This window comes from Acanthopagrus latus, chromosome 1, assembly GCF_904848185.1.
Source record: "Acanthopagrus latus isolate v.2019 chromosome 1, fAcaLat1.1, whole genome shotgun sequence".
Lineage (NCBI taxonomy): Eukaryota > Metazoa > Chordata > Actinopteri > Spariformes > Sparidae > Acanthopagrus > Acanthopagrus latus.
Window position 1 is genome coordinate 27,103,484 of NC_051039.1, and position 27,720 is coordinate 27,131,203.

General features: G+C 42.3%; 1 protein-coding gene across 1 annotated transcript; it reads right to left on the minus strand.

The window, feature by feature from the left end:
• Positions 1 to 1,446: 1,446 nt before the first annotated feature.
• LOC119023140 (N-alpha-acetyltransferase 15, NatA auxiliary subunit-like) lies at positions 1,447 to 20,644 on the minus strand. The gene is made up of 20 exons (XM_037104835.1): positions 20,400 to 20,644; positions 15,670 to 15,754; positions 15,455 to 15,559; positions 14,089 to 14,246; positions 13,305 to 13,439; positions 12,669 to 12,822; positions 11,572 to 11,691; positions 11,353 to 11,448; positions 10,984 to 11,090; positions 10,682 to 10,754; positions 6,670 to 6,839; positions 6,408 to 6,560; positions 5,404 to 5,532; positions 5,075 to 5,288; positions 4,747 to 4,940; positions 4,501 to 4,609; positions 4,293 to 4,391; positions 3,968 to 4,111; positions 3,285 to 3,382; positions 1,447 to 3,087 (listed from the first exon to the last, which is right to left on the minus strand). The coding sequence occupies exons 1-20, from the start codon at positions 20,451 to 20,453 to the stop codon at positions 2,890 to 2,892; spliced, it is 2,595 nt and encodes an 864-aa protein (XP_036960730.1). The 5' UTR covers positions 20,454 to 20,644; the 3' UTR covers positions 1,447 to 2,889.
• Positions 20,645 to 27,720: the final 7,076 nt, after the last annotated feature.

Consider the following 27,720-nt stretch of genomic DNA (forward strand, 5'->3'; position numbering starts at 1 on the left):
TTTAACCCTATTGCTCCTCTATAAGTCGACTAGAAGGAAGAGCCTCTTTTGTGCTTTTTTAACCAGAGTTCAGTTAGATATTCATTTAGGCCAATTTAAACAGCATTAAAATGTGCTTTGTTCTGACTGACTTGGGAAAATAACAAAAAAACAAAACAGCCATTCCTGTCATCAATTACTTTCTGCAAGAGCCTTTTTTTTTTTTTTTCAAAATTGCATCTTGTATTTTGTGCTCCTTTTTCCAAATTAATAGTATATTTCAAGAAAAATAATGAGAACATCTGCTCACAGCTGGCACTCAAGGATGTGTGCTTATACCATTTCAAAACACACTCCAGTGATGACAATGCTTATCTTCAAACTCATCTTACTCACAAAACTTTGCCAAAACAATCAACCTTAAACATGGACTTCTTATAATGGCTCTGATGTAAATTTGCAAGGACAAACAGATCAGGTGGATGCACAAACTCCAAGTTTGTCTGCTGCGGCCTCTTTTTTTGTTCAACTTCAGGTTCAGTTGGTTCCATCACTTCCACTTCAAGCCATGACATGCACACGCGCGCGCACACACACGCACGCACACACACACACACACAAAGTGGCATAACAAAAAGACTAAACTAACTTACCGATACGCTGCTGTGAAATAGATTTTTTCTTTGGGATAATTAAGTCTAACTTCTAGTTTTTGGCATGGTTCCTCCCAACACATTCAACATTTTAACATAACCAACTGGTGTAACTGATGCTACTTAAAATAAAATTCTTGTTGTAGAGTGGAGCCTCCTGATGTAACTACGCACATGTTTTTAAGCAGAAAAAATGCATGAAAGGAATTCTCGAGTTACATACTATGCACCCTCTGTCTTTTGTTGCAGCAATTCTATGACAGGTTGGCTTAATCATTTTTACTGTAAAAGATTCAAGATGTTAAAAGATGCAGCATAAAGCAAGAATAAATTTACCTGATTTATAAAGATGACTGTCTGGATAATCTGAGGTGACAGAATTAATGTGGTAAATAAAATACATTTTAAAAAAAAAAAAATAATTAAAAAAAAACATTTAAAAATGGAGCCCAAAGTGTGGATTATGAAGAGGAGAAAACTTGTGAGGAGATGCTTGCATCAATGGTTAATACTCATTGCCACTTTTTAAATTGCTGATGTCAGAAAAGTGATCCATTCATTCAACAGAAGGGAGAAAAAACACATTTTAAATCATTTAAACCTTGGGTTACTACATTAAGAAAAATAAGTTGGTAGTTATTTCTGTATAAGGAAAATAGGCATAAATAATTGCAACATATAGCAGCTGACCAAAAGTCTGACATCAGTCCTACCTGATCCATACCAGCTCTGCCCGTCTGACCCTGAAACAGTGAGTAGGAACACTTCAACAGTTCAGCTACAGTAACACTGGTAACACACAAATACAAAGAAAAACAGTTTTTTATCCGTTTGGTTTTAATACAAAAATCCAGAGATATCTTACATCGTCATCTCAGATTTCATCTTTCACATTAGAACCCAAATTAGAGGAAAAAGGGGAAGAAAAGAGATTATTGGGAGAAAAAAAAGGGGAAACAGAAAAAGCCAAACAAATTCGAGGTGCCCAGATGTTTTCACTTCTATCACCTCGGGCAACGGGCCGGATGCTGAACTCTGACCGTTAGAAGAGCTGTTTTCATTAGCAGAGAAGAGTCTCTGAAGGAGGATGTGACTGTTCCTGAGTCCCTGTGTACATGCAGATAAAACCGTATCCAACAGTGACAACAGCAACAACACACGTGACTCTGCCAGGAGGCTCAGTGTAACCACTTCAACCGGATCTAGAAATCATTATCATCAGTAATAAGAGTTTCTTTGATCCATTATGGACAGCAAGGTGTCTATGGTATTGCTTAAATCTATCCAACTCGCCCAGAGCTATGTAAAAACGGTAAGAGAAGCAGTGTATTGAAATGGAGCAAGACACACAACCTTTACAGTTTTTAATCTGTGCTACAAAGTGCTCCATAATAACAGACAGGATTACATATTCCCATGTTTAACCAGGAACGGTGAGGGAAGCACAGTTTGACCAAAAAAACAACAAAAAAAACAAAAACACTGTTCACAAGTGAGGCCGCTTTCTTCGGGCTGTGCCCCCGCACAGATCGGGCTTCCCTCACACACTCCACTGTACTGCCATGTGCACATCAGCGGTTTATTGGAGCGTTTCAGCAGACACAGATACACTTGTGGTTGCTGGATGTTCTCAGTGTCTCCTACGGGTCCTCAGTAACTCTTCCTGCTCAGCTTCCTACAGATCCGTCACAGATCAGATCCACTCAGCTCAGCCTCCCGTCCCCCAGTGACAGTTGTATCCTATTTTTATTTAAATTAGCTTTTTAAAATACGGGGAACACAGTATGCGATAGGCGTGTGTCGGAGCAGCACTGAGTCACTCGAGTGGTTGCCGTCTCCGTTATTGATAATTTCCGAGGAAACCGACAGTCTGTGTCAGTCCGTCACAGTTTCTCCCGACAGTTTGCCAGTAACTATTGTTTATTTTTCATATTCAGCATGTTTGTCAGCTTTATTAAAAAAGTAAAATGGCCATTCTGTTATCTTCCTCCCCCCCTCCCCCTTCCCACAAATATACACAACCGCACACACGCCCTCAACACACACGCACGCACACAAACACACACACAGTCCTGATTTTCACCACGTGGGAGCGAGCCAAGCCATGCCAGGTCAGACCCGATTAAGCTGAGCCAAAGTAACGAAACAACCACATTTTCGCTTCCCGTGTCTGGCTCTACAAAATGGCTGCCAGGCGTACCACAAGGCTCCGTGCTCGGCCCACTTCCTTTTCTAATCCGCTGTTGTTCTGTTGCGCTCACATCTCATTGGCTAGCTCCTCCGTTTCTGTGGAAACATCTCCGTTGGCGATCTTGGTGTTCTCCTCGTATCCGGGTGGCGTGAAAGCTAACGTGTAGGGGTAAAGCTTGTGACACTCGGCGCGATACGACTCTACACGCTCCTTTGAGTCGCCAAAGATGCCACTCCGAAGACACTCCAGGGTCTCTGTGCAGATCTGATGAGGGAAGACAAAGGAAAATGGGAAGTAAGTCAACAATCTACAGTGAGTAAGAGTTAAAATATTGGCTATCCTCTGACTGCCACTCATGTTTGCACCAATTAAAGACTACATTGATGAGTAAGTGAGTCTTTTTTACTATTATGTATTGCGACCTTTTAACAGTTACATTACATAATTCAATGACTGCATACCTGTATGGTTCTGTTCTCGAGTGACTCGTCTAGTGCAGTGGCCAGCTCTGCTGCCTTTGATTCCGTCGATGAGTCCAGATACACCATCATCTTAGCAGCTACAGGATGGAGAAAAATGTCAGAGTCTGAGGTGTGTTTTCATGACAGAGCTTTGACAAATGACTTGGACAGGTTATACCCCTTTCACACTGGGAAAAAAAAATCACTACGATCTGGCTTTTGTGTGCCATGTGAATGTCTACAATAGAGATTTACTCCTGGCCCTGACCCTGCAGTAGTATTCATCACCTCCGTTTCGACTTGGGTGAAACGTCTAATTATACTCTTCTTTTTAGATGCCATGCTGTCGTGCGTTGAGGTTAAGGCAGCTGGTTTGTTAATATCTTTCTATCCATCTCTGTCAACCTGCGCTTGAACATTGTTCAGTCGCCACTGAGTTTGAAACAGACTTTCAATGGATAAAGCAACAGCTGTCAGAAGCTTCCTTGGGGTCTGAGCCTAGTCAAGGGCCAGTCTGCCATTGACCATGTGCTACTTTCAAAACAGATGAGAAAGAATTGAGATGTCTCAGGAATTAGAAAAAAGCAAAAGGCAAACTCATCCACTGGTAATGTGAGTTAACTGCTGATTGTGGCCTGCCACGTTTTAATCCTATTGTGTGTATGAGTGTGTGAAAGGCCTACCAGCCAGTCGATGCGGTATGGAGTTTGAGTGCTTGGTGAGGTAGGCCTGGTTGAAGCTCTTAGCATTACTGTCTCCAAACAGCCGGGTGATCTCCTGCTTCAGCACGGTCCTGACCGTCTCTGGCAGCTCCTTGCTCTCTGAGACTGAAACAAGATGAAGGAGAGATGTGAGCAATGATAAGATGGATGTGGAAAACAAAGCAGATGAAGAAGTATTAGGAAGTGAATGATAGGGGGATAGGTACGAAGTTAGAAAGAAAGGATGTATCAACACAGGAACAAGTGTGTTGGAAGATGTTGGTGTTAATGAGGAACTCTCTCGTACCTCCTTTAAAGAAGCGTACTAGACACTGGTGTAACCATGGGTCATCTGGGTCAATGGCCAGTGCTCTCTTCACAGACTGAAGCATCAACAGGTATTTCTCTGAAAAGACAGGACAGATTGTAAATCTGAGTGAAGCAGAAATGACAGATAAAGTATTATGTCAGTAAAAACAAATTAAGAGGTTATTTAAATAAGTGAGCTTGCCAACCTTTCCTGAAGTAGATCTCAAAGGCCATCAGGTGTGTGTCTATTTTGTCCTTGACCAGGTGTTTGAGCGGCATCAAGAACTTGACGGCTTCTTCCAGTGGATTTTCTACCTGTCAACAGGAAGTGGGGGGAAGACAGAAGTCAAAACAGTCAACATGAACTTAACTGATTCAGTCAAACTCATTTTTCCAGCGCCTTGTGACGGACAGTGTTTCTATGATTTGGATTCTTCACATTTCTCTCCAACCTTGACTAGTTTGTCAGGAATTAGCTCCTCCTTGGGCCCGCCGATCTCCTCGTCGTCATCCTCCTTCTTCTTCTTCTGGTTCTTGAGCTGCTTCTCCTTCTCTGCATTCTTCTTCTCCTCTTCCAGTTGAGCCTTCTTCTGGGCTCTCCGCTGCTTGTTCCTAAGCTTCTTCAGCTCTTTGTCCGAGAGGTTAGCTAGAAAAGAGAGCACCAAAAGAGTGGGCTATTAATTGTGGTCAAAATGTACGGAGTTTCTCTTTTTCTTTGTTCAGACAAGCAATTCACATAGAAAACTCAGTGGTGCAAACTGGATTGGATCTGGCCCTCACCAGTATCAGCCTGCAGCTCCTTGCTGTCATCAGTCAGGGGATTGTCATGGAGGCTAAGGTAGATCTGGATGGCAGTGACAGCAGCCTTGTAGTAGAAGGGATGCATCCGGAGCACATCCTCCAGCTTCAGTAGGTCCACATAGGAGCGGAGCGTCATCTTCCTCATGCAGTAGGTGTGGAAGTCAAATTGGTCGTCTGTGATCTCCACAAAATGCTGATGAGGAGGGCAAGGAAGAGGCAATTTAACCAATACATTAATCATAAACACAATTATTCAAACATGGCCTGTTATCATACACCAAGTATGACCTCTGATAATGAGCCCTCACCCTTTCAATTTCATGGCACTTCTTGAGGGCCTCCCCAAACTTGTTCATGCTCTTGTATGCGAGTGCACACTCCGTCTGGAACCACATACACTGCATCTCGTTGAGGTTCTCCACTGCTGACGCTCCCTCCTGGATGGATACAAACGAAGAGACGTGCATGAGCACAGTTAAACGACAAAGCAGGCAAAGTGCTTAATTATCTTGTCAACGGCTGCATACTAATTTGGAGACTAATTATTTTGTGTTATTGCGGATCTATTAAGATTAATTTCTAGAATTATCTTGTCACTCATGACCAGGCTCGTTTCAGTTCACCCCATGTGTGAACTCATTTGCAGATATGGCTGCTTGCTTCATTAAAAGGCACCAAGAGATTACTGTCATAATTAGACTTATAGGAGCAAGCCATGAAGTTTTATTTTTCAAAGCATCTCCACATCTTTGGTTTGAACTGCTACATAAACAACACATAAAGAAAATATGTTGATAAGACCATGGGCTAGAGCAGAACAATATCTAATATTGTCATTTTTTTTCACTGGTTTGTTTGCTCCTCTCTGATGGGTTGTGGCTTTCTAGGACCATCATCAACATTTAACTCCATTTTCTGCACATCTAATCAATAAATTGTTAAAATAATCAAGGGATGGATCAAAAATATTTTGTTTTGTGTCTTTGTGTCCTGAAACACTGAAGATTTGGGACCCTCTTGTTATCAACATCATTACATCATAAATGTATTAAAAATATGTTCTCTTATAAATAAGTCATCTTGAGCTTGACTCCTGTTCAACATCAGTGAGTATTTGTAAAGAAAGAAATCCCTCCTCAGGTTTTTAGAATTACAGGCTAGTCAAACATGAGGGTCATGACATCTCCACGTTGTTCCTGTTCTTCACAAATTGACTCAACAGGAAATACGATGATTTTGTTCTGACATTTTCCCTCAGCTTGTCAGCTGCCACTGTGTACTTGTGTGCACACCCACGCACAGTTTTTCTCACCCGTGTGAACTTGGAGCACATTTCCTCAGCCTCTTTGATCATGCCAGCCTTCAGCATGTACTTGGCACACTTGGAGTTGATGAATCTGTCAGCGGTGTCCAGAGCCTGGGCCTCGTCCATCCACTGAGCAGCCTCTTTGATGTTCCCAGCATGCTGCAGGACGATGAAGGTCAATACACCAGTCATGAATAGAGCACCACAACACTATGCTCCTCAGTTATAACAGTCGACACATGAACAAATGTGTGGCATATGTTTTTACCTTGTAAATCTTGGCTTTGATGAGGAAGAGTTCAATGAGTGTAGGCGTGCTCTCAATGGCTGCGTTGATGTATTCTAGAGACAGTGTCTGTTGGCCAATCATGTCGTAGTGCTGTGCCAGAAAGTACTGAACCCAAAGCAACGTGGTTGGTGGTTCCTCCTTACCGTCATCTGAAACAGTGCATGGAGATTGTGTAAATTTACATTTTGTAAACGAAGAAGAAGTTTCCAATAGTTATATATCTATGTGCAACATCTTTCTTTTTAAAGTTATCATCTGGAAGATTTGAATGAAATCAAAGCCTGTTGTGAAACTTTATAAAGTGGGCATTACTCTCTAATTATTAGCTTACAACGCTAGTAGTGGGACATACCATTCTCACAGGAAATGAAGCATGTTCTGATTTTATCTTATTGGTATCAGCCTATTTACTGTTCACCCTCCCACAGCTGTATCAGATCTGTATTCAGTTACTGCCAGTGCAGTAGTGCTGAAAAAAGGGCAGGATTTTCTTGTCAATTACTAACAGGAAATGCAAACTATTACTTCAGAATTCCACTGTTTGCTTGTGTTCACTGTGCTGCTGTGCTCGATTCATACAGTGAGACTGTGTTGACATCTATCATTTGGGGTGTTGAAATAAATTGTTTTTACAATGCATTGCGAAAGGGACGTGAACGATTATGCATTGAACTGGACAAGACATGCGGTGTGTAAAGTGTATCACACAAAAATCAAATACCTATGGAATACCACTAACTTGAGAAACTGCATTAGTCGTTTTCATGCGGAGAGGTTACTGTCAATGTTAGCAACTGCCAAAGAAACAGAAGAACCAGTCCAGCCAAGAATTGATGCCAAACAACTCAGAGAAAGGCAATAGAATAACCCAGTCTGTGGCAGTTTTTATGGGTAAGGATCTACGGCATTATTCTGTTGTTGACAACACCAGGTTTCCTCACCTGTTGAAGACACTGGAGCCGCTACATAAGCTTCCATCATGCAGCCACTTCGTAGAAAAGGTTACACCTGTGGTTTACCACGAAACCAAAGCCCAGGTAATTTCACAATGACCCAAGCTAGTTGAGTAGCTTTACTAAGTGGTTACTTTCACATTTGTTATGGCTTTTATACTGTATTCCAGAACGGCAGAATGTTTTGTTTGTTTAAGATTTATTCACACAACAGGTAGGGTCTGCCTATCTCAGTTATTTCTGTTCATAAATTTGAATCAGTAGCCGTTTTTAGACTGGGCAGCAAGCCACCAATTTGCCGGTCCTCTTGGCGGCTCGGTCCGCGGTTTTAGACAGAGGGCGGCAAATTGGGGTCTGTTTTGGTCCGCCGATTTGCCGCCTTGGAGGGTACACTTATTTCCTCCTCACCTGCTATCTAAATCCGAGGCGTCAATGTGCCGGCCCCTGCGTGAGATGGGTGGAGGTGTCAATGACCTGCACTGTTCGACCCACAGCCGGGGAGTTTTAAAACCAGAGAACAGCTGATCACAGCAGTCAGTCCATCACTTCATCTGCGGACATTAAGATGAACAACTGGACAGCCGCTGAGATCCAGGAGATGTTTGCGTCTCCTCGGTCTCTGTAGCTGTCTTCGTTGTCTGCTTGTTGTTGTAGCAGCAAGCTAGAACGGTCGGTACTTTCATATTAAAAGCCGCCCGCTAAGGCACATTGTCGCTCTTACCTTGGAGCAAATGTGCCGCCTTTTCTATCTAAAAAGGGCTAGTGTAACATATTTCATGTCAGTTAACATACAGTTAACAAGTAAACAGCACTATGTAAACTTTCTAGATTTATGTATATCTGACTATCCTTTGATGAAAACATAGCCATGTGCAATAATCGTGAATCAAATCGCTGACATGACAATTGTAACCGAATCATGAGACCAGTGAAGATTCACACCCCTATCAATCATGTGCCTATTTTGCTCATAAGGTTCACGGATCGAACAAGGGAAAACCAGTATAATGCATTCTACGACTGTTTCCTGTCATTGTTCTGTATAAACATTATTCATGATCCTCCCTACTCCACCACTGATTGCTTGGCTTCGTTGGTTTAGTTCTCAATGCTTCACTCAAACTGTTACAGGCTGGCCACACAGGATGCTTGTTTAGTGTCAGGCGCCTGCCTCGCTGAGCTGCTGCTCACTCGCGTGTGTTTGTGTTCCTACAGGCTGCGTTCCTGCTGCTGCAGCATGGTTCCTGTCTGCCCTATCTGTTTACATGGAGAAAGTAGGAAGGGGAAAGAGGCCTGTGACATATTCTACAGATACAAACATTAAAACTGTAGTGAAACTCTGGCATGATGTCAATATGACGGGCTAAAGGTCTTTTTAAGGTCTATTTTTGCCGAGAACCAAGAGTGCGGTACTGTAACAGTGGGCGAGACACGTAATCTCAAGATGAAGCAATGTAGCAGCCATGCTTGACGCACGTGTGAAAATTGCGAGTCATGCATCCACTGTGCCTGGTCTAACCTGTTAACCTCAACTCCCAAATGAAAAGTGAGAGGTAATGCCACGCAGTGCTGCACATGCATCCAGTGTGTCCAGCCTGCTAGCTCAGACAAGCTTCGGTAATGTCCCCGTATCAGCTCCGCTGCTGGCTGTTGGTTTTTACAAGCCAACTGTGAGAAAAATATGTCAACCCATTAACACATACAGATAACCACTGAAGATGAGGGTTTTGACGGAGATTTTCAGAGGGACGGAGGGAGGGAGATAGGTGGGAGGTGTGACCCACCTATCTATCTAATAAATGCTGTACAGATTTGATAGGACATTAACTAAATCTTTTTCTTTTCTAAAATATTGTGATATCGTATTGTGGACTATAAATCCTTATGACAGCGAACCATGAGGTCTGGTGTCTTTAACACAACTAGTTTTGAATATTGCAGGTAGTAATGGGACAGTCAGAGGCAGCCATACACTCTTTTTCCACTCTAACTTTGGTGCCATCTCGGCTGCATTTCCAACAGTTTTAAGCACAATCATTGTGAAAAAGAATGCATCATCAATGGAGGCTGTTGCAAAGTGCACAATGACATGCACAATATGACACGACCCATTTGGTTTGCACTTCATATAGGGGAAAACTTGTTTTTTTCTTTCATTCCAGCTGGGAAGCAACTTTTTGGGTTCCAAAAGAAATTTTATTTTGGTCCAAGTACTCTGTACACTTCAAAATTAGGAGGGTGAACTGGAAGGGAATAAGTCCTTGTTGATGGAAAAGCCCCAACAGCAAGCTGCTAGATGAAGAGCTGCTTAATACCGCACACTACACACACACTCCTCAGCGAGGTAACCGATGTCACTGTGCTCTGCTGTTTACTTACACCATGTGCAGAATGAAATCAAATAATAAAAGCCATTATTTTTACCTGACATCTTAACTTTTAGAGGCTGCACTGTAAACAGGTCTATCAGTTGCTTCAAATGTATTTCTGAGAAAGTAGCAGCTCAAAGCAGGGTTTCCACATGTTTCAACAAGTCAAATTTTAAAGACATTTTAAAGACCTTTTTGAACTAAATTTAAGACCTACACCAAGTACGAAAAAGTAAGGAAACATGCAGTCCCAGAATTCTTCCCAGAACTGGCGAAGTGTACAGCGATAAATTCCGACTAGGCTGTTGGCAAAATGCCACTTACGTTCCTGGCTAATTCAGGAAGAAGCACAACACACAGAGCTAAATGTGAATCTCACAAACACGTTTCCCAAAACAAAAAAGGCAACGACAGAAGTGGTAAACAAACATATCTAAGACCTAACTAAATGGAATGTAAGCCGGAAACCCTGTCAAAGGCTGTTTGCTGTAATATTAAACCGAGGTAGGTATTAACAAACCAGCCAGGGCTGAAGGATTACAAGGATGAAGGATCACAACTTTAAAAACTCCCCATTCCTCGACGTTGCACATTTAACAAATGTGATGATAAAGACATCAAATTCATTAATTCATTATCATCCCCCTGATGTAGATATTTTCTTCTCACCGTTCTGGTTGAACATTCTACAGCTTTTTAATGTGGTTTCATAGCCAACCACCAGCTCCTCTATTATTGCCACCTGCAAAGAGAAAGAGGAAAGAGTTTATTACCTCAGCTGCAGTGTGAGTTATACATCTGTGGGTAAATATCTCAGGACATTTTAATCTAGGACAGTAGAAACTATCCCTTAGATTGACCTCTCTTCTTTCAGTGAATGATGCAGGCTGGTTTAAAGTAAAGAGGACTAAATGTCATTGTGCTTTAGAGTCCAATCAGTCATCTGACATGTCTAGCAGCAGTGCTGTCACCTTTTCTTTGTCTTTGTACAGTGATTTGAGGGTGGTGAAGACAGGCGGACAGCCTTTGCTGAAGTTCATCCTCAGATACCTGTCCAGACACTCTCTGAATTTGTCACCTATGGAGAAATATGGTGAGTGGGAAAAGACCAGACACTTTAAATCCACTTCTACCACACAGTTCACTTTATGTTTAAAAAACGACTACAAAATACAAAAGTGGAGTAAAAAACAAGAACTGGGAATCCTGAAAGAAGGAATACAAGGAAACAAGTAAAGCTTAATACAGATGCTAGCAAATTAATTTAATCCTCAGTTACACATAGAAATGTTGACTGAGGTGACTGTTTTAGTTGAAAGGAGACTTATTATTGGCCACACCTGAGAGGAAGGTGAGGGGCAGTCTGCGAGGAACCAGTCCTTTAGGAAACTTCTCCCAGGCATCTTCATAGATCTTGTGCCTCTCCTCTACACTGCCTTAAGAAGATAAAAATACGTAAGATTTGACAGTTGCAGCTTGTTGTAAGAAAGTGGATATTTTATCTTTCAGAGGTCAGTGTCAGTGATGCTTGTGTTTATAATATATATAATGTGTCATACTTGGTTTTAAGGCTTTTTCCAGGCCGTGGTAATAGGACCAGTTTTCCGGGTTCCTCTCCTGCAGGCGACGGTAGACTTCTGTTGCCTCATCCAGGCGCTCCAAATTCAACAGTAATTCTCCTGCAGAAAGATGAGTGAAGGGTTTGGGTGTCAGGGTTCATGGACAACAAAATGAATTATATCATAAATCAATTTAAATTGAACCATTCCTTGTAAAATGCAGCAGGTACAGAGGAACTAGACCAAACATCACTTTCTGATTTTGTCAACACGGATTCTGGGCCAGATGTAAAATTTAACAGTCTGAAATTAAGTTCATCCACATGTGTAAATATGCTTACACTGTACATTTTTAAAAGTACAACAGATTAAATTTAACAATAATGTTTCAGATGATCAACTGAGCAGACTACAGTTCTTAAAAGGGGTGCCACAAATGTCAACAAAATATTGAACCATACAATACACTATCCGCGATCCGATATATGCACTTTTGTCTCGCAGATTTTTGGTTTTGCATTTCAATTTTGCGCCACTACTTCCAACAGCAGTGAAAATTGACTACAAAAACTCCCCGCAAGTAAATGGACAATCCCTGTTAGTATGCAAACAACGAAATTACGCTAGAGTGGGATAGCATCACAGTGAACATGGCAGACAGCATGGCGAGCGGGGAGGAGAGGTAAAGGTTTGGGGAAACATTGTCTTCTTTCAACTCTTTGGTGTGGGAATGTTGAATACAACAATGAGGGAACAGAAACAGTAGGCAGAACTGTCGCGTGTCAAATTATTTCAAACACGAGCAACATAACGCCATCAGTGAAACGGCCGCCTCTCTCTGATAACAAATCTTTCCTACCAGTTCAGGAAAACACAAATCACAAGAAAAAGAATCACCGTTGCTAAAGACTTACAGCCCTTTTCAGTGGTGAGAGATTTGGGTTTTCGTCACGTTATGAAAACAATTGATCCAAGTTATTTCCAACCTATCATAAAAGTAACACAAAGCCACACAAGATGAATGGCTAACCAGGGATTTCTATGGTTTGGGATTCAGTGTTACACTAGCAGAGTACGTTTGAAGCACAATGACTCACCTCGTGTCTCCTCCACAGCCAGCTTGTCGCAGATCTGCTTCTCATAGTTGGACAGATGCTCCAGGGCCTCCTTGTGCAGGCCTGCTTCCCTCAGCACCTGGTTCTGGTACAGCAGCAGCTCGCTGTATTCATAGTCCACTTTGTCTGGAGACGTCTGGACAAACAAAGAGTCGTTACTGAAATCAACGTTTTCTCTAAGAAACAATGGAAAACAACAGGAGCTGCTGGGTGGACCTTCTGTATCCATGCAGTTCGGGAAACTGCATCATTCCTGGTGCATATGTGCAGTTGCCTAGTCACACCAGCTTGGTGTATTACATAGATGGCACAAAGACAGGAAACAGACGGGTCTTATCAGGAGCAAGCCAGAGAGAAAGTGGGCTCTGTTGTAGCTTTGAGGACAGAGACCAAACCCATATTTAAAAATCTGCTGAGGCCACATAACATGCACTTTAACTCACATGCATCAATCAGTTAGTCGGGCACATGCTACATGACAACACATCTGAGTCATCATATTACTCGTCTAAATGTGATGGATTGCTGAACAGCTGCTATATCCAAAATACTTCACATCCATTCCTTGTTAAATCAGTTTCTCAGTTGGGATCCAATCAAACTATAACTGGATCTAACCTGTTGTGTTTTCCTGAACTCCTCGATGATCTTTGCAGCCATCTCGTAATCTTCCAGGAGGTGATAGGCGATGGCATAGCCGATCCAGGAGGCCCGCTGTGCTGGACGCAGCTGCAGCAGCTGGTACCGTGTCTCCTGTAGAAAAGAACATACAAACAAAGGATGGTTTAGAACCACCATGTCCTCTGTATGGCTGACAGCACAAAGTGGAGAGGAGAAATTTTGCTGATTCATGGTTTTGACACCAGGTTGTTGCTCAGAGAACTAAAAAGGAACCCTAATACACAGTCCCTCCCTTTCCCTCTCTCATCCATATTTTTAATCCTCTCAACTAGACTTTCATCTTGCCATTTCATACCTCTCACCAAATAAGCATCTAAATCCCCGGCTGTGTCCCAGGAGAGCTGTTCTACATTGTGAGGACTGACTGCAACCTGGTATTTGCCTGCTGATACTCTTTGTCATCTCCAAAACATTGTGCCACCCTGTGCCCTGGACAAGACACGGCAACAGATTGGAGTGTGTATTCCTGAACATTCTTTCCCCCACAACTATTTCAGTCTGTTTTATTATCGCATTAAAAAGAAAAAATACCACATTTCTTACATCTGGGTGTGGACACTAGGGCGTGCTGTTCTACAGCTGACACTGTGTCCTGACCCCCCCCCCAGTGGGGCATGATGGCAGAAAATTGTTTCCCATTATGATAAATCAAAGGGTGTCTTAGGATAATTATTTAACGAGATAGAAACCATCCAGTCATAGTTCCCCTGATGGTCCTCACCCTGTAGCCCTCCAGGTCTCTCATCTGGATCTGCAGCAGAGACAGGTCTCGGAGGATCTGCAGATTGTCCTTGTCCCACTTCAGAGCATTGCGGTAACACTTGATGGCCTCATCATACTTCTTGTCTGAGCGCTGCAGTAAGCCGTATACGTGCCAGCCTGGGTTGCACGCAGAGTTAAGGAACATAAGAATAATCTCCTTCACATAATCATATCGAAAACCAATTCCTGATTCATGAAGAAATGCACTAAGATGGTGAGATTACTGTGGCCAAATTAGCTACTCGTGGTTAGAGCAAAAGCTTCGACTGATCCATAATTTTTCCATTACTTAATGATTCCGCCTTAAAAATGTTTCTTACAGGTAAAGTGAAACTTATGAAGAAGCCATAATTTGCTACCAGTTTCAAAATGAGAAGAAAAACATTAATAAAACAAAACAACAGCAAAATAGAATGGGCTGAAATTAGCAGCACACACACCTAAGATGGTGGCTGTCATCTAATTACGTGTTGAAGACAAGTCATTATTTTAAATATGGTTGCAATATATCAATAACAACCATTAATTATTTGTATTTATAAATGTCATTTTTATAATTTTCTATCACACTTCTTCAGAGGCCTAGCTGAGGTCTTCAGATGTCTAGTCCGACAAACAGCCAAAGGCCAAAACATTCCACTGACAGTAATATAACAAAAAAAAGCAGTGAATCCCCAAATCTGGAAAAGTAGCAAGGCTAGACTGTTTATCTTTGATACTTGACTAAAATGATTAACAGGCAGATAACTAATTGATAAACTAACTCATTGTTTTAGCTCTGGTTTTGAATAAACCATCTTATCCATCAGTGTAGAACATGCACTCAGACAGAGGAAGACAAATGCAGACAAGATGAGGAAAGAGCAGGGTGTAAATTACATCCACACAGAAAAAATAGCTAATTTGTTCACATATCTAATCTTTGACATAATCTTATAGTAATGTTGCTTTCATGTCAAGCCGTTGCTCTTTCAAACACTTTTAGAGATGTATGCTGTTATACAAGTGCACACAACATAAACAAGACAGGTTTTTGCCACAGACTCTCAAGATAAGTGACTGGTGAAGCTAGAACAGATAGCAGGGTGTTGTCTGCTCAGTGATACAGTGTGTTAACTTTAGGGCTTAGGCTGAGATAGCACTTATCTGCTGGAAATGTGAACGGATTTCACTGTGGCCTGGGAGTCACAGAGAGAGATTCCAAGAGTCAGACACACATTGACCCATCATACAGAACTCACACCATCCGAAGGTCTTAAATGACACTTAACCCAGAACACATCTCCTTCACTATATGATGTGTGCCATGGCATTAGTAAAGATACAGACATGGCTCCGGAGGTCGTTGCGCAGGCCTCTTCTCACCAGGTCGTAAGCCTCCTCCTTCTTCCCCAGACAGTTCAGGGTCAAGCCCTTCATCGCCAGGGTCTCTGGAAGGGGATAACGGTAAAGCAGACAGTCAGAGGTACAGTGCATGGTGACAAAAGGAGAACGTTTCCATTCATCTGTCCATCCCTACATCCACAAATCTGATGCTTACCTCCATGCTCGGCAAACTTGGGGTTGGACAGGATTTGTTTGCAGAACTTGAGCCCGTTTCTGTACTGCTTGTGTTCGTAACATCGCTGTCAGAGGAAGGAGAGAGAAATCACATTAGGGCAAAAGAACAAGAGTGATATGACAGTGTGACATAAGCTTGAAAGTCATAGTCTTTTCCAAACAACCTGAACTGTAATAATATACTATAAAGTGGTAAACTGGAAGCCAGATGTCATCCTCCTCTGAACACGCATGTTCAATACAAGTTGTTACAACAGTGTACAAATCACTCTAAAGACCTTAAACAACCAGGCACAATTATGCTGTGGCAAGTCAGCACTCCAAGTTCACCAGCAATAACATTATTAACGCCAGAAAAGCAGTATCAGACAATGTGCTCCCGGGTTATTCCCCCCACACTCCAGATTAACATTTATCAGCCTTCTGTACAAAGCTGAGCTTAAATGCTTAAACAGAATTTCTTCTGACACGCACACAGTAATAAACCACCTTAAAGGAATACCCAGCTTTTTGCCCCAATGTTGTAGTTAGGTATGCAGTCGCACAAATAACACTACTTCTCTTTTTAAGCTGATCACTGAGTGTCAGAGGGGATAGTAGTGTGTGTGTGTTTGTGTGTGTGTGTGTGTGTGTGTGTGAGTGAGTGAAAGAGAGAGATAGGAAGAGTCAAGCCGGCAGATGGCATTTCGTTGTCCCACCGCCAACTACACTAATGGTGAAAAAAAAAAAAGATGACGTCAACTTCACATATGGGTGCCAAGGTCAGTAATGAAATTATAAGTAATTCACTGTTGAACTCGATGGAGGTTCGCACCATTTGAAGATACATGGGGCTAGACGACAAAAATAAAAGGCTCATGACATGTCAGTTGGTGGATGATGCTGCCTTATCTAGATACTGTACTGAACTTTATAAAAGACAGTGTGACACAAAATTGTGCAAACAGTTGCACATGTGTGAAAAACAAACAAAACAAAAAAACACCATCTGCTCGTGGGGGTTTAAGGGGCTAATGGAGAGTAAGAGGACATACATTAAGAGATTAACTGGAACTAGCTCTGTTTGGTCCGGCTGACTACTCCACTGCTATCTTTCATTCATTCCATAACATAATGATAGCCAGGCATAGTGCCTCAGCTTTGCATTGGGTCTTTAACTATACCTCTCTGTCCTACTACTAAACATAAAACTGCGCTCTTGCTTTGTGCACGAATGCACAAAAGCTCGAAGTTGCCCTTAAGTTCAACTAGATTGTAAGTTACAGTATGTTTCTTCTTCACTGAACACTCTATAGACAAAAGATGTCATGTAACATGAGTCAACAGAATGACTTAAATCGCTTGAACTGTGTAAATCATCTGTTAGAAAGTCACTGTTCTCAACACAAGTTCACCTGTCGAGTCCACACCAGAATAGCCTCAACAGAAATTTGGTGGCACGGGAGTAACTGAACAATATTCTCGATTGAAAAATTAATTCAAATTCATCGTCAGAAAAGGGCCACACAAAATATTTGATACTGGTAATATGTAGTCGATGGTCACATGCAAATCATTTTAAATTAGGCAGATGAATATGTTTCTGTGGTAAAATTTACTTTTGACACAATTTGACAAGGCAACAACAGACATTCCTGTCAGTGAAACCTACGACAAGTTTCAGCTCAAAATGCCACACATGCATTATGCAAGTATACAGAAGCTAGCAAACAAACTGTACATTTTAATGTAAATTTAGCAACATTAACACCACCAGCTGTGCTTATGCAGCACGTTTTCTTCCTCACCCAAAATAACTTAGCCCCCTGAGTTACACAGAGAATCTGTGAGCTGCAGGGATCACTGCGAGGAGTACAAACGCTAGATTTAGAGAAAACAGTTTAAAGCCACACTCTCCTCATGTTGGAAGGAAGGTCGTAGCAAGGAAGATGCTTGTGGTTACAACTCACAAGCGTTCACATTAGTAAACGGCAACTGAACAGCAACTGAACATGTCAAGGGTGCAAGATTGCACCACACCTTGTCACTTCATTGATATAAACCTACTTTATTACCTTAGAAGGTCATTCCATTAAATTGGAGTCAGGTTTCAGCTAAGATAGGACATTCAGAAAATGGACCGTTTGCAATCAACTCAACAATAGTTGTGTGTCCTGGCACCTATGTTGCTCCAACTTCAAATGTTATTCAGAAAACATGAAGACAGTTCTGGATGAATCCCTTCATACAAGACTCACTTTCACTGAACCGAACCTGTCCTGCAACATGCTGGCTCCCCTTCTGTGTAGGCATGCTGCTACAGGTATGAATGAAATTTAATGAAATACCTGAAAGTTCAGTTCAAAGAATTACATCCATTACTCTGAAGACTGATCACATGCCAAGACTCCACACAAAGCAGTTTTTTTTGTGCAGGGATTTTACAATTGTGAAAAGTTATTACAGGTGCAATAGTTTTCTGTTATGTCTCAATGTGAAGTGAACACATGTTTTTACTCTGCTGTCTGTAACTGTTTTATCATTTGTTAGAGCAACTTTGTGAAACAACAGGCACACCTGGTTGTAATTTACTGGCCTGCAAATTCAAATACAGCAGAGAATTTTTCTTGCAAGAACAAGACTGCAATGCATTATTGATGAAAACTGCAATTTTAGTGAGATTAACAGCACATGGCCCAAATCTACAGAAGACCAGCGGCAAGGAAAGGTGTTGACCCCCATCCAACTCCAGTGCCATGCACAAGTTGGAAACCTGCCAGTTTCTAATAATGCATTTGGGCACTCAGTCTGGGAAAGCAAAAATAAAGAGGGGTGTGGTCCATTCCTGACTACAACCAGAGAAAACCATGCCAAATCTCATATCAGCAGTGCAGAAAAGTTAATGACAGTAATTTTATTCTGGGTTTCCTAGTTCACACAACAACAAATTCAGCAAGACTAAATGCTTTCGGACTCCTGAAATAGGAATAAGACCTAAAGGTCACTTCACTTTATGTTAGACAAGTTTAGCATTAAACTCCATCTGCCTGTTGTAGATGAACCTGCAGAAATCAAGACCAGCAGAAGCCGTTTGAACATGCAGTAACAAACTTAAAAAAGAAGCAGTGATGTGCTCAAGTTAAACAATATCTCAATTTCAGCGACCTTAACTTCAAGTAATTTAACTGCAATTTTTTTTTTAGCAAATACCACAACGTTTTCCACAAACATTACCATAAAAACATAAGCTTTTTTATGGGTAAATTCCACAATTATCAAGCATGAGATCAGAAATCTTTCCATTCTGATGGTGCAGCCCACAAACATTTCAAGGATAAACAATATCCCCTCTGAGATATGCAGCAAATACAGGCTCCAAGTTTTCAAGATCAGGTGCAGGTCACAGTCCCGTTTTTCCTGCCAGAGGTAGAGCGACTGAATGCCAGCCGTCTGCCAATGTGCTGATAAACATCCACTAACTCCCAGCAGAGCCCCTGCCTTTCTAAACAATGGTGTTTATCTAAAGCTGATAGTGATGTTAAAGTAGTACCACGTATTCCCACGTACTCAACACTGTTCCTGGAGAGGATGAGGCTGGGTGTGCATGCAGAGATGTTTAACAACACATGCTGACAACCACTGAGCACGGCAGAGAACTTGTTAAACATGCAGCAACCTACACAGAGTTCACAGACAGCTCAGTTGCTGTCACATCCTGTCAATGTAAATTTAGACTTCATCCACACCTGTTCAACCATTCTCCTGACCTACATAAATCTGCGTGCTCGAAACAAACAAACAGCGAGGTGACACAAGGACTAAAACATAGAAGACAGAGGTGGAGGGATGGATGGATGGATGGATGGATATGGGTGGGCAGCTAGCAGCCAAAGACAGCAGGCCCGAAGCAGCTACAGATTTGCTGACATAGTCACACCGGTGCTACCCCGACATCCTTTCGTTTACTCAAAGGCATTGCCAGTTTGACCTAATCTAACCTAGACCGATGATGATAATGTGTGCATGCCGAAGTCCCACACAGACAGATTAAGACTGACAATCATTTAAAGTCTGCTAAAGCATAATATCTATCGCGAGCTGGCTAGCGTTAGCTGATTAGCTAGCGTCAAGTGGCCAGCCAGTGGGCTGTGCTCACATAGCAGTTTAGCATGGCCCACGTCTGACATAACTTAATCGTATAGTTATATGCTGGTTGGGAAAGATGCTATACACATAGCTAACAACAAAAAGCTGTCAAAACATTTATAGAAGAAGCCTGAGACGCCAACTTAACCGCACACATGACCGTTACAGTGACTAGCGAGTGAGACATCGTGGACACTAGCTAGCGTTACAGTTAAGCTACTGGTTTCTATAGCTGTTATTTGACAAGCGGTGAGGCCTCTCGCTACTAACTGACCCTGTCTGGCTATGCAAACTTTCACCGGAGTGTTTTTACGAGTGCGGCATTTTAATGCACACGGACAAGTCTGTCAGAATGACAACAAAGTCACGAACAACCATTTTGGCCTCACGCTACAGTGACAGCGCACGTCAGGCCGGACTAGCTGACCCATTCAATGATGCCATCTTGCTAACAAACCGAAGCTAACGCTAACTACCGGAGAGCTACACTGGCACACAGAGTGCCGCTGCGATGAATCTTTAAAATCGCCAGCTGTGCGTGCTAACAACTGCTATCGTTACACCTCTCTTTAACAGTTAACTCACCAAAATCCTCTTGAAGAGAGCATTCTCCTTCGGCGGTAAAGTAACTGTCGGCATTGTTGCAGTTGAGATCAGCTTCCCCCTCGACCTCAGCACATGTAGCTAAAGTTAGCCCAGGTAGTCAAGACGAGTAGAGCGGAGTGATGGCCCTGGCTCGCCTGCTTCAGCCGCTCCGCTCGATTGCTCCGTCTCCTCTCCTCGCTCGCTTCCTCCTCACGTGGTGACGGAAGCTCCGACACCTTTCAAAATGGCGGCGGCTGGCTTTTAAACAACAGTGCCTGGTAGACAAAAAAGGCAACGGTCGCCTCCAGGCATGGTAATAAAAATATACACACATAATGAAAAATGTGTATTATGTGTGTTATGTTCCTCTCCTTAATTGGAAACACCAAACACTCGGAATATGCAAATATTATCTTCACTTGAAAAGTTAAACTCAGTGCTGCCACAGACATTACAGATATAATGATATACAGACTGTAGTGCTGCACAAAGTAAGACTGCATAGGATAAAGTTTGCTCCTCATAATGTTCAATTTGGGCCTTCAGATGTAAAGAAAAACATTTAACAGTCTTTTAATATATAAAATAAATAAATGAAAATATATATACATATATACGTGTGTGTGAATATGTATATATATTAAAAATGCCTTTTAAATTTCTAAAATGCCTATGAATAATTTTCATTAACTGAACAATACGGGCAGAATGATGCTTTTTGCATGAAGTAAATCAATTATGAAAACCCCATGACCAAACCATTTGTGATGTCACAAAAGCATCTCAAATTTTCCCGTCTTCTGAGTTTCTGAGACTCAGCATATGGGCTGCATCATCAAGCTAAGTAACAATAGGCTTAGATAAAAATGGGTACAACCAGTTTACAAATGTCATACTTTTCACCTTTCAGTTGACTGTTTCACAAAACACATTGTACGGTTCTAGATTATTTGATCAACTTGCAGAGATTAAAATTAGCTTCAACACCTATTCAGTCAAAGTTGATCTTAATCATTTTTGTGTTATGTAGCCTATAAACACTTGATCTGAACAACATCTTGAGTCTGCCACTGCCCTCTACCCCCACCCGCTCCTAACCTAACTGCCACATCACCACTCTAAACTTACCCACTCCTCGACACAAACCCCCCCAAACACTTTCCCCCACCCATCCTATCTTATAGCTATTGTAAATTGTTGATATGATAAGATTATTAATATAATGATACAGATCAGCTGAACTGATTACATCTGTTCTCACTTCTTGCATATCTCTGACGCACAAAAGCAAAATCCAGGCTTTAACTTTGATCTCTCACATTGAAAACTAAATGACCTGACAGTAATACAGAGAACTACAGTAATAACTGAAGATTTACAGCTTTTACTTTTGAAGTCGGCCCGTGGTAACAGCCTGGCTCTAAAGATGGGAATGCTGGCTCGTCAGTCGGTCGAGGTTGTTGCTGAAAGAATTAGACTAAAACTTTTATACACAAGCCATAAGAACACAAATAAGTAACACATTCATATTATAAGCCTGTCAGTTTACACACGCCTTTGGCATATAACAAAGCTATAACTTTGTTGCTTTGAGCCTTCTTCCATTTGTCCAGTGGTTTGCTCTCCTTTTGTATTAAACATTTCATTCTGCTGCCTGCAAACTTGTCCGTGTTGGCAAAATCATGGTCATATGACGCACATACCTTGCCTTACATGTGAATCAGTGGCCAGATGTGAAACCCCCTCTCCTTTCCCCTACCCATCCTCCAGCACCATCCCTCGCTTTTCACCCCAAAACAAAGCCTCCAGCCCTCACCCATCCCTTGTTGCATGTACTGAATAGTGTGAACTTGTCGATGTAAATGTTGTCTGCCTGTCTTTGCCTTGTGAATATAGATATATATTTATAATATCATAGTATACAATGGGAGAGGAAGTATTAAAGTACTTGTTTTGGAGTGACATATGAGACATTACAGTCTCTTTATTCTTAATCTAAATATATAAGGTATTTTAGATATCAAGCACATAAGTTAACACATCAGTATGATAAAGAAATAGAAAAATAAGTTGCAGCTTTTGCCACAGTGATGTCTGCTTGAAAATCTTTGACAGTGTGAGGGTTGAGAACAACGTTTCAATCATCTGGATTATTGGATTAAAACTGTGCTAATTGTAACTCCTCTGAATCACCATGCCAGAAAATCTTCCACGTTTCCCCTCTCTATCGGCCAAAAGGGTATATCCAGGGCTGTGTTTAGTTTAAAATCTTCCTTCTTAAATTGTGATGCTACAGTACATGGTTACATTTGAGAAAACACTGTTCTACCAAAAATGTGGCAGTCATTGGGGCGAGGCCCTCTTCTGTTTCAACATGTCCGAGTCAGGTCCTTTAAGAAATGTTTTTTTCCTTTTGGTGTGAAAGAACTCAGCTGTCCTGCAGACAGACCTTGTAGATGGTTTTTCAATCACAAGCTCAGTATTGGCGTATTGGTGTAATGCACAGGTGTCCACATACAGAGGGCCGTGTTGGAGCCACTGCTAATGACGATAATAATGACCTCCACCTACAAAAACAGTGCACAAAGCAAATGGAGGCCAAATGAAGAGTGAAGAGTGATCTGAGAGCTCCTTTATTACATAGTCCTAAATGCAAAGAAAAGGCTGGACTGAGGAATCAGAGATTGTCTTAAAGAACGAAAAATTACACAGTACTGCGGTGAAAAAGGCTGAGATCAGTGACGTCTTGTTCACAGAATATCCTGGAGTCCACCGTAAGGACTGCCACGACATCTGCACAGCAGTCAGCTCGACATCTACTCAGTGGCTGACAGCTCAGTTGTATATAAGACAGCTCAAAATGTATTGAGTGTGTTACTGAGAGTTTCAGCACTCTGAGAATCAGACCACCCTGTCAAAGGGACAGTTCATCCTAAAATCAAGAACATTTACCTTGTGTTCTATTTATCCATCTAGATTGTTTTGGAGTAAGTCACTGAGTTTTGGAGCTATCAGCTGGAGAGATGTTCACCTTCTTTTGAATAAAGTGGGACAAGATGGCACTCGCTTGTTGGTGACCAAAAGCCACTGACAACAAACGACGAGTGCCAGTGGTGCAGCTTAGACCACACACGCTCTCGGCCTGGTGGGTCAGAGCACCTAGTCTCCAGGCCATGCGGAAATAACCCTGATGACGTCACTATAACAGCAACAGGGTCAGCGACAATTTTCACACAGTGGCCATTTACCCCAGACGCCACGCTCAGGGTGGAGAGCTCTAACGTCATTTCATTGTCATTCCACTGCAGCCTGACTGATCAGCAACTGAGAAGACACTATTCATCATCCCTTGAATTACCGATAAATTGCTAAATGCTAAGAGTATTTCCAATTCTCTGAGTTTAAACAGCTTAAAACATGGAACCGCAGAATAACATTTTCCCAGCATTTGAGCTTTCATCCTTGGGTGTGACATCAGAGGTAAATGGGTGCAGTGTGAATATGGTGTAATTACTCAGATTTTGGTGATCTCGTCCAGGGATACAGGGATTATCCATCTGTGTTCAGGCTGAGAAGCACTCACTGTGACGAGTAAACTAGTAAAATGGTTTACCACACATTAGGAAGGAGACACAAGTTTGTCAGTTGATCATTATTGGGAAAATTTCAATCCGTTTTTTTGAAATTTCTTGTGATGAGCTAAAGTACTGATTAACTGCGCAGGGTAAACTGTACAATGTGACATCTAAAGACTTCATGTTGAGGCGTGGTCTAACATTTGTATCTACAGCTTCATCGCCCCACACTAAACTCTGCTGCTAGACTATAAGGTGGGTCTGGAGTGGCAGCTGTGGCTCGGGGTAGAGTCTGTGTCTCGTTGTTGGAAGGTCACTGGTTCGATACGCATGGCTTGCATGCTGAAGTGTCCTCGGGCAAGATACCGAACCCCAAATTGATCCTGATGTGCTGTTCGGCACCTTGCATGGCAGCCACCGCTATCAGCATATGAATGTAATTACTGTAAGTCACTTTGGACAAAAGTGATTGCTAAATGCCACTGATAAAAAAAAAAAAAAAATGTAGCAGTGGAGTGAGCAGGACGAAGCGCCAGCTCCCGTCAGCGTCCACCAGAGGGCGCCATATAGAAAGAAAAGCAGCGAAACCTCATCACTGCTCACAACCAAACAATTTGTTGCTTGTAATTTGCCAACAAGCAAACTTTGCACTACTTTAGGACACTTCACTAAGTGTGTGTGTGTGTGTGTGTGTGTGTGTGTGTGTGTGTGTGTGTGTGTGTGTGAGTGTGTAACATACATACGCAGGTTATCTTAAACAGGCTGGGGGCAGAATACAGAGCACTTCTCCCACAGCCTGATATTTACCATTTAAATAACTCAATGAAACAGAATGATAGAGTCATCCAAAGGTAATTAGAAATATGTGTGTGTGTGTGTGTGTGTGTGTGTGCGTGTGTGAGAGAGAGACAGAGAGATTTTCATGGTGTTTTATTCATGGTGCAAGACAGCTTAGGCCTTGCTCTGCTGTTATCTGGTGGCCTCCTACTCCTCCACCACCACAATGGCTCCTGCTACCACATTCATCAACTTGACACCACACACACACACACACACACACACTGCCCTCCATCTCACTCCACACTATCCCATCCCCTGCTCTCTCTCTCTCTCTCCCTCTCCCTCTATATGTCTTTCCCCTCCACATTTCTGCAGCTACATTTCTTCACATTATTGCTCTCTGAGAGGGAGAGAGAGTGAATGATTCTTCTAACTCATCTCCCACTCTTTGTGACACACCATTTGTCGCTCTGATTAGAGCCCATAACGGTTCCTCCGGAGTGTGTGTAAGGCTGCTGGTGTGTGCGTGTGTGTAAGTAAGTGTTTGGCGACGGGAAGGAAACTGGCTGTCATTAACTTGGACTTGTGGCTGGCTCCATGTCGGCGCTGCTGACAATCTCCTGAGCACTGAGGAGCAAGAAAGACAGTTGTGTGTATGTGTGTGCGTGTGTGTGTTCACAAAGCTTTCTACCTACCACCAGCCCCTGTGCCATGAGGAAAAGAGTGAAGTTATGTGTTTTTGCTGCAGACGTCCACAGCGTCACTTTTGCGCTGCAAATGTGTGATTTATCTTGTAGCCTTGTAGCCACCCTGGTGAACGTCGGTTGGCTGGCTCAGTTCCTCGGTCCAGACTAAAACATGTCAATGTTTACTGGATGGATCGCTGAGAAATATGCTACTGACATTCATGTTAGAGGATGAGGACTTTGGCGATCCTCTAGCTCCACGATGAAAATGACTGGATTGGACTGCGTTTAATATTTGGTTCATGATGAAGTGTCATCGCTTTGGTGATCCCTTATCTTGGCATCCTCAGGTAAACATTTCAGTCCACCAGGTGCTGATTATGACCAAAATACCAACAAAAGCCATGACATTTCCATGAACGTCAGATGGAATTTGTGCTAATTATCAAATGTTAGCATGTTTTGACACATTCTAGATTAACAGTGTGCCCCAAATCCATACATTACAGCCGCTAAGCAGGTTTTTGAGTGTAAATGTGTTCGTATTGGAAGTGAGAGAGTAAAGGAAGCAAGACCAGGAGGCATGAATACTAAATACACATCACATGTATTGCATCATGTCCTATTAGTGTTGAACCGTAAGCTGATATTGTAGTAACTGCTCAACAGTATACTAGGACATTCAATAGTGGATTCTCGATCGGATCTGGGTGTGGGGAATTTGAAGGCCAGGTTCTAGAGCCATTCCAGAGTGAGTGTTGTGGTGTGGCAGGGTGAACTGACCTGCTGACGGGTGCACTGCCATCAGGGAGCGTCACTGCGATGGTGTCTGGGTGGTCCACTGTTCTTCGATGGCTGTGCGAAGCTGCTGAACACTGTTTTGCAGTTGTGCCAATAAATCCTACACGCCGGACCTTTAATATTCACCTTGCTGCTCTTGCCTGACATACGAATTCTAATTATCAGACTGAATCATTTTAGTGATTAATCAAGTAGAAAACACAGAACACATGCTGCTTGTAGCCTCCCAAAGGTGAAGTGGAGTCACATTTTCATCATAAATATATGATAATTAATTAATATATGATAAGTAAATTCACACATAATTCATAAATACATCTAACAAAATGTAATGTATGTGTTTTTGTGTGTTGGGAGAAATATTCCTTGAAAACCTGGACATGTGCGATAAGCATTTATCATTATTTTTGACATGTTCTACAATAAGTGATTAATGAAATGAAGCGGCAGATTCAGTGATAAAGAGAAACTGGTGTATCTCACAGCCCTGCGGCGACTCCTGTCTGATTGGATTTGCGTAGGAAACCGATCAGTTTAAATCCGGGCTGGCCGTACTATCAACAGTTGCTCTACTTTTTTCACAGCAGTAATGAACACCTCAACATCGTGCTCTCGGGAGATGTTCAGGTGCGTGCTTGAGGGTGGATCGTAGCAAACACCTCCAACTGCAGCCCCCCCCACCATTCACTCCCCATCTTCCTCCTGTCCTGTCCTTCATCCTCCCTCTTCCTCTCATTTTTCTCTGTCCTAGGTGGTGTCGCTACTGAACATGAGTAATGATGTTGTCATCTCTGTTAGTCTCCATTTATCACTGTCAGCTGGGAAGCAGGAGTGTGGTGGATGAGTGTGTGTTTGTGCGTGTGTGTGTGTGGTGCTGGTTAGTGGGGGGTAGAGAGTCGGAGAGAAACACGGCAGCCAGGGAGAGTGGAAAAGGAAAGATGTAGCTGGAATACAAGCTGAAGAGGTAGAGGAAGGTGGTCGAAGAGGAGTGATGAAGAAAGGGGGCGTGGCTTCCAGAGGATGAGGAGGAGTGAGGTTGAAAGAAGCCGATTGACGAAAAGACAAATTATCACAAAAAGGTCCCGTCCCTGCATGTGGTCTGTCTGTCTGTCTGTCTGCTGACACCAACAGGGAGCCCATGATTCATCGTCACTGTTACTGCCAGACAGAATTAAGGCTCTGCTCTTTAGCATATGCAAGTCTAATTATGCAAATCAGGTCTGTTAGACAAAACATTACTGCAGCAGTTAGTCAGTCTGGTTTCTAGGCGCTACATGAATGTGTGTACATTTGTCTCAGTCAGTCTTGTGACCCTGAAACGAAATGAGATTACTGGTTGTCAGCTAAACGGGTGAGTATTTATGTTGTTGTGTGTTCGCAGACGCAGCGTCGCTGTTTACTGAGCGCACACAGTGACAGTACCCACTCCCTAATTCATAAAATCAAGGAAAACTTCAAACTTTTCTCCCACATTTCCTT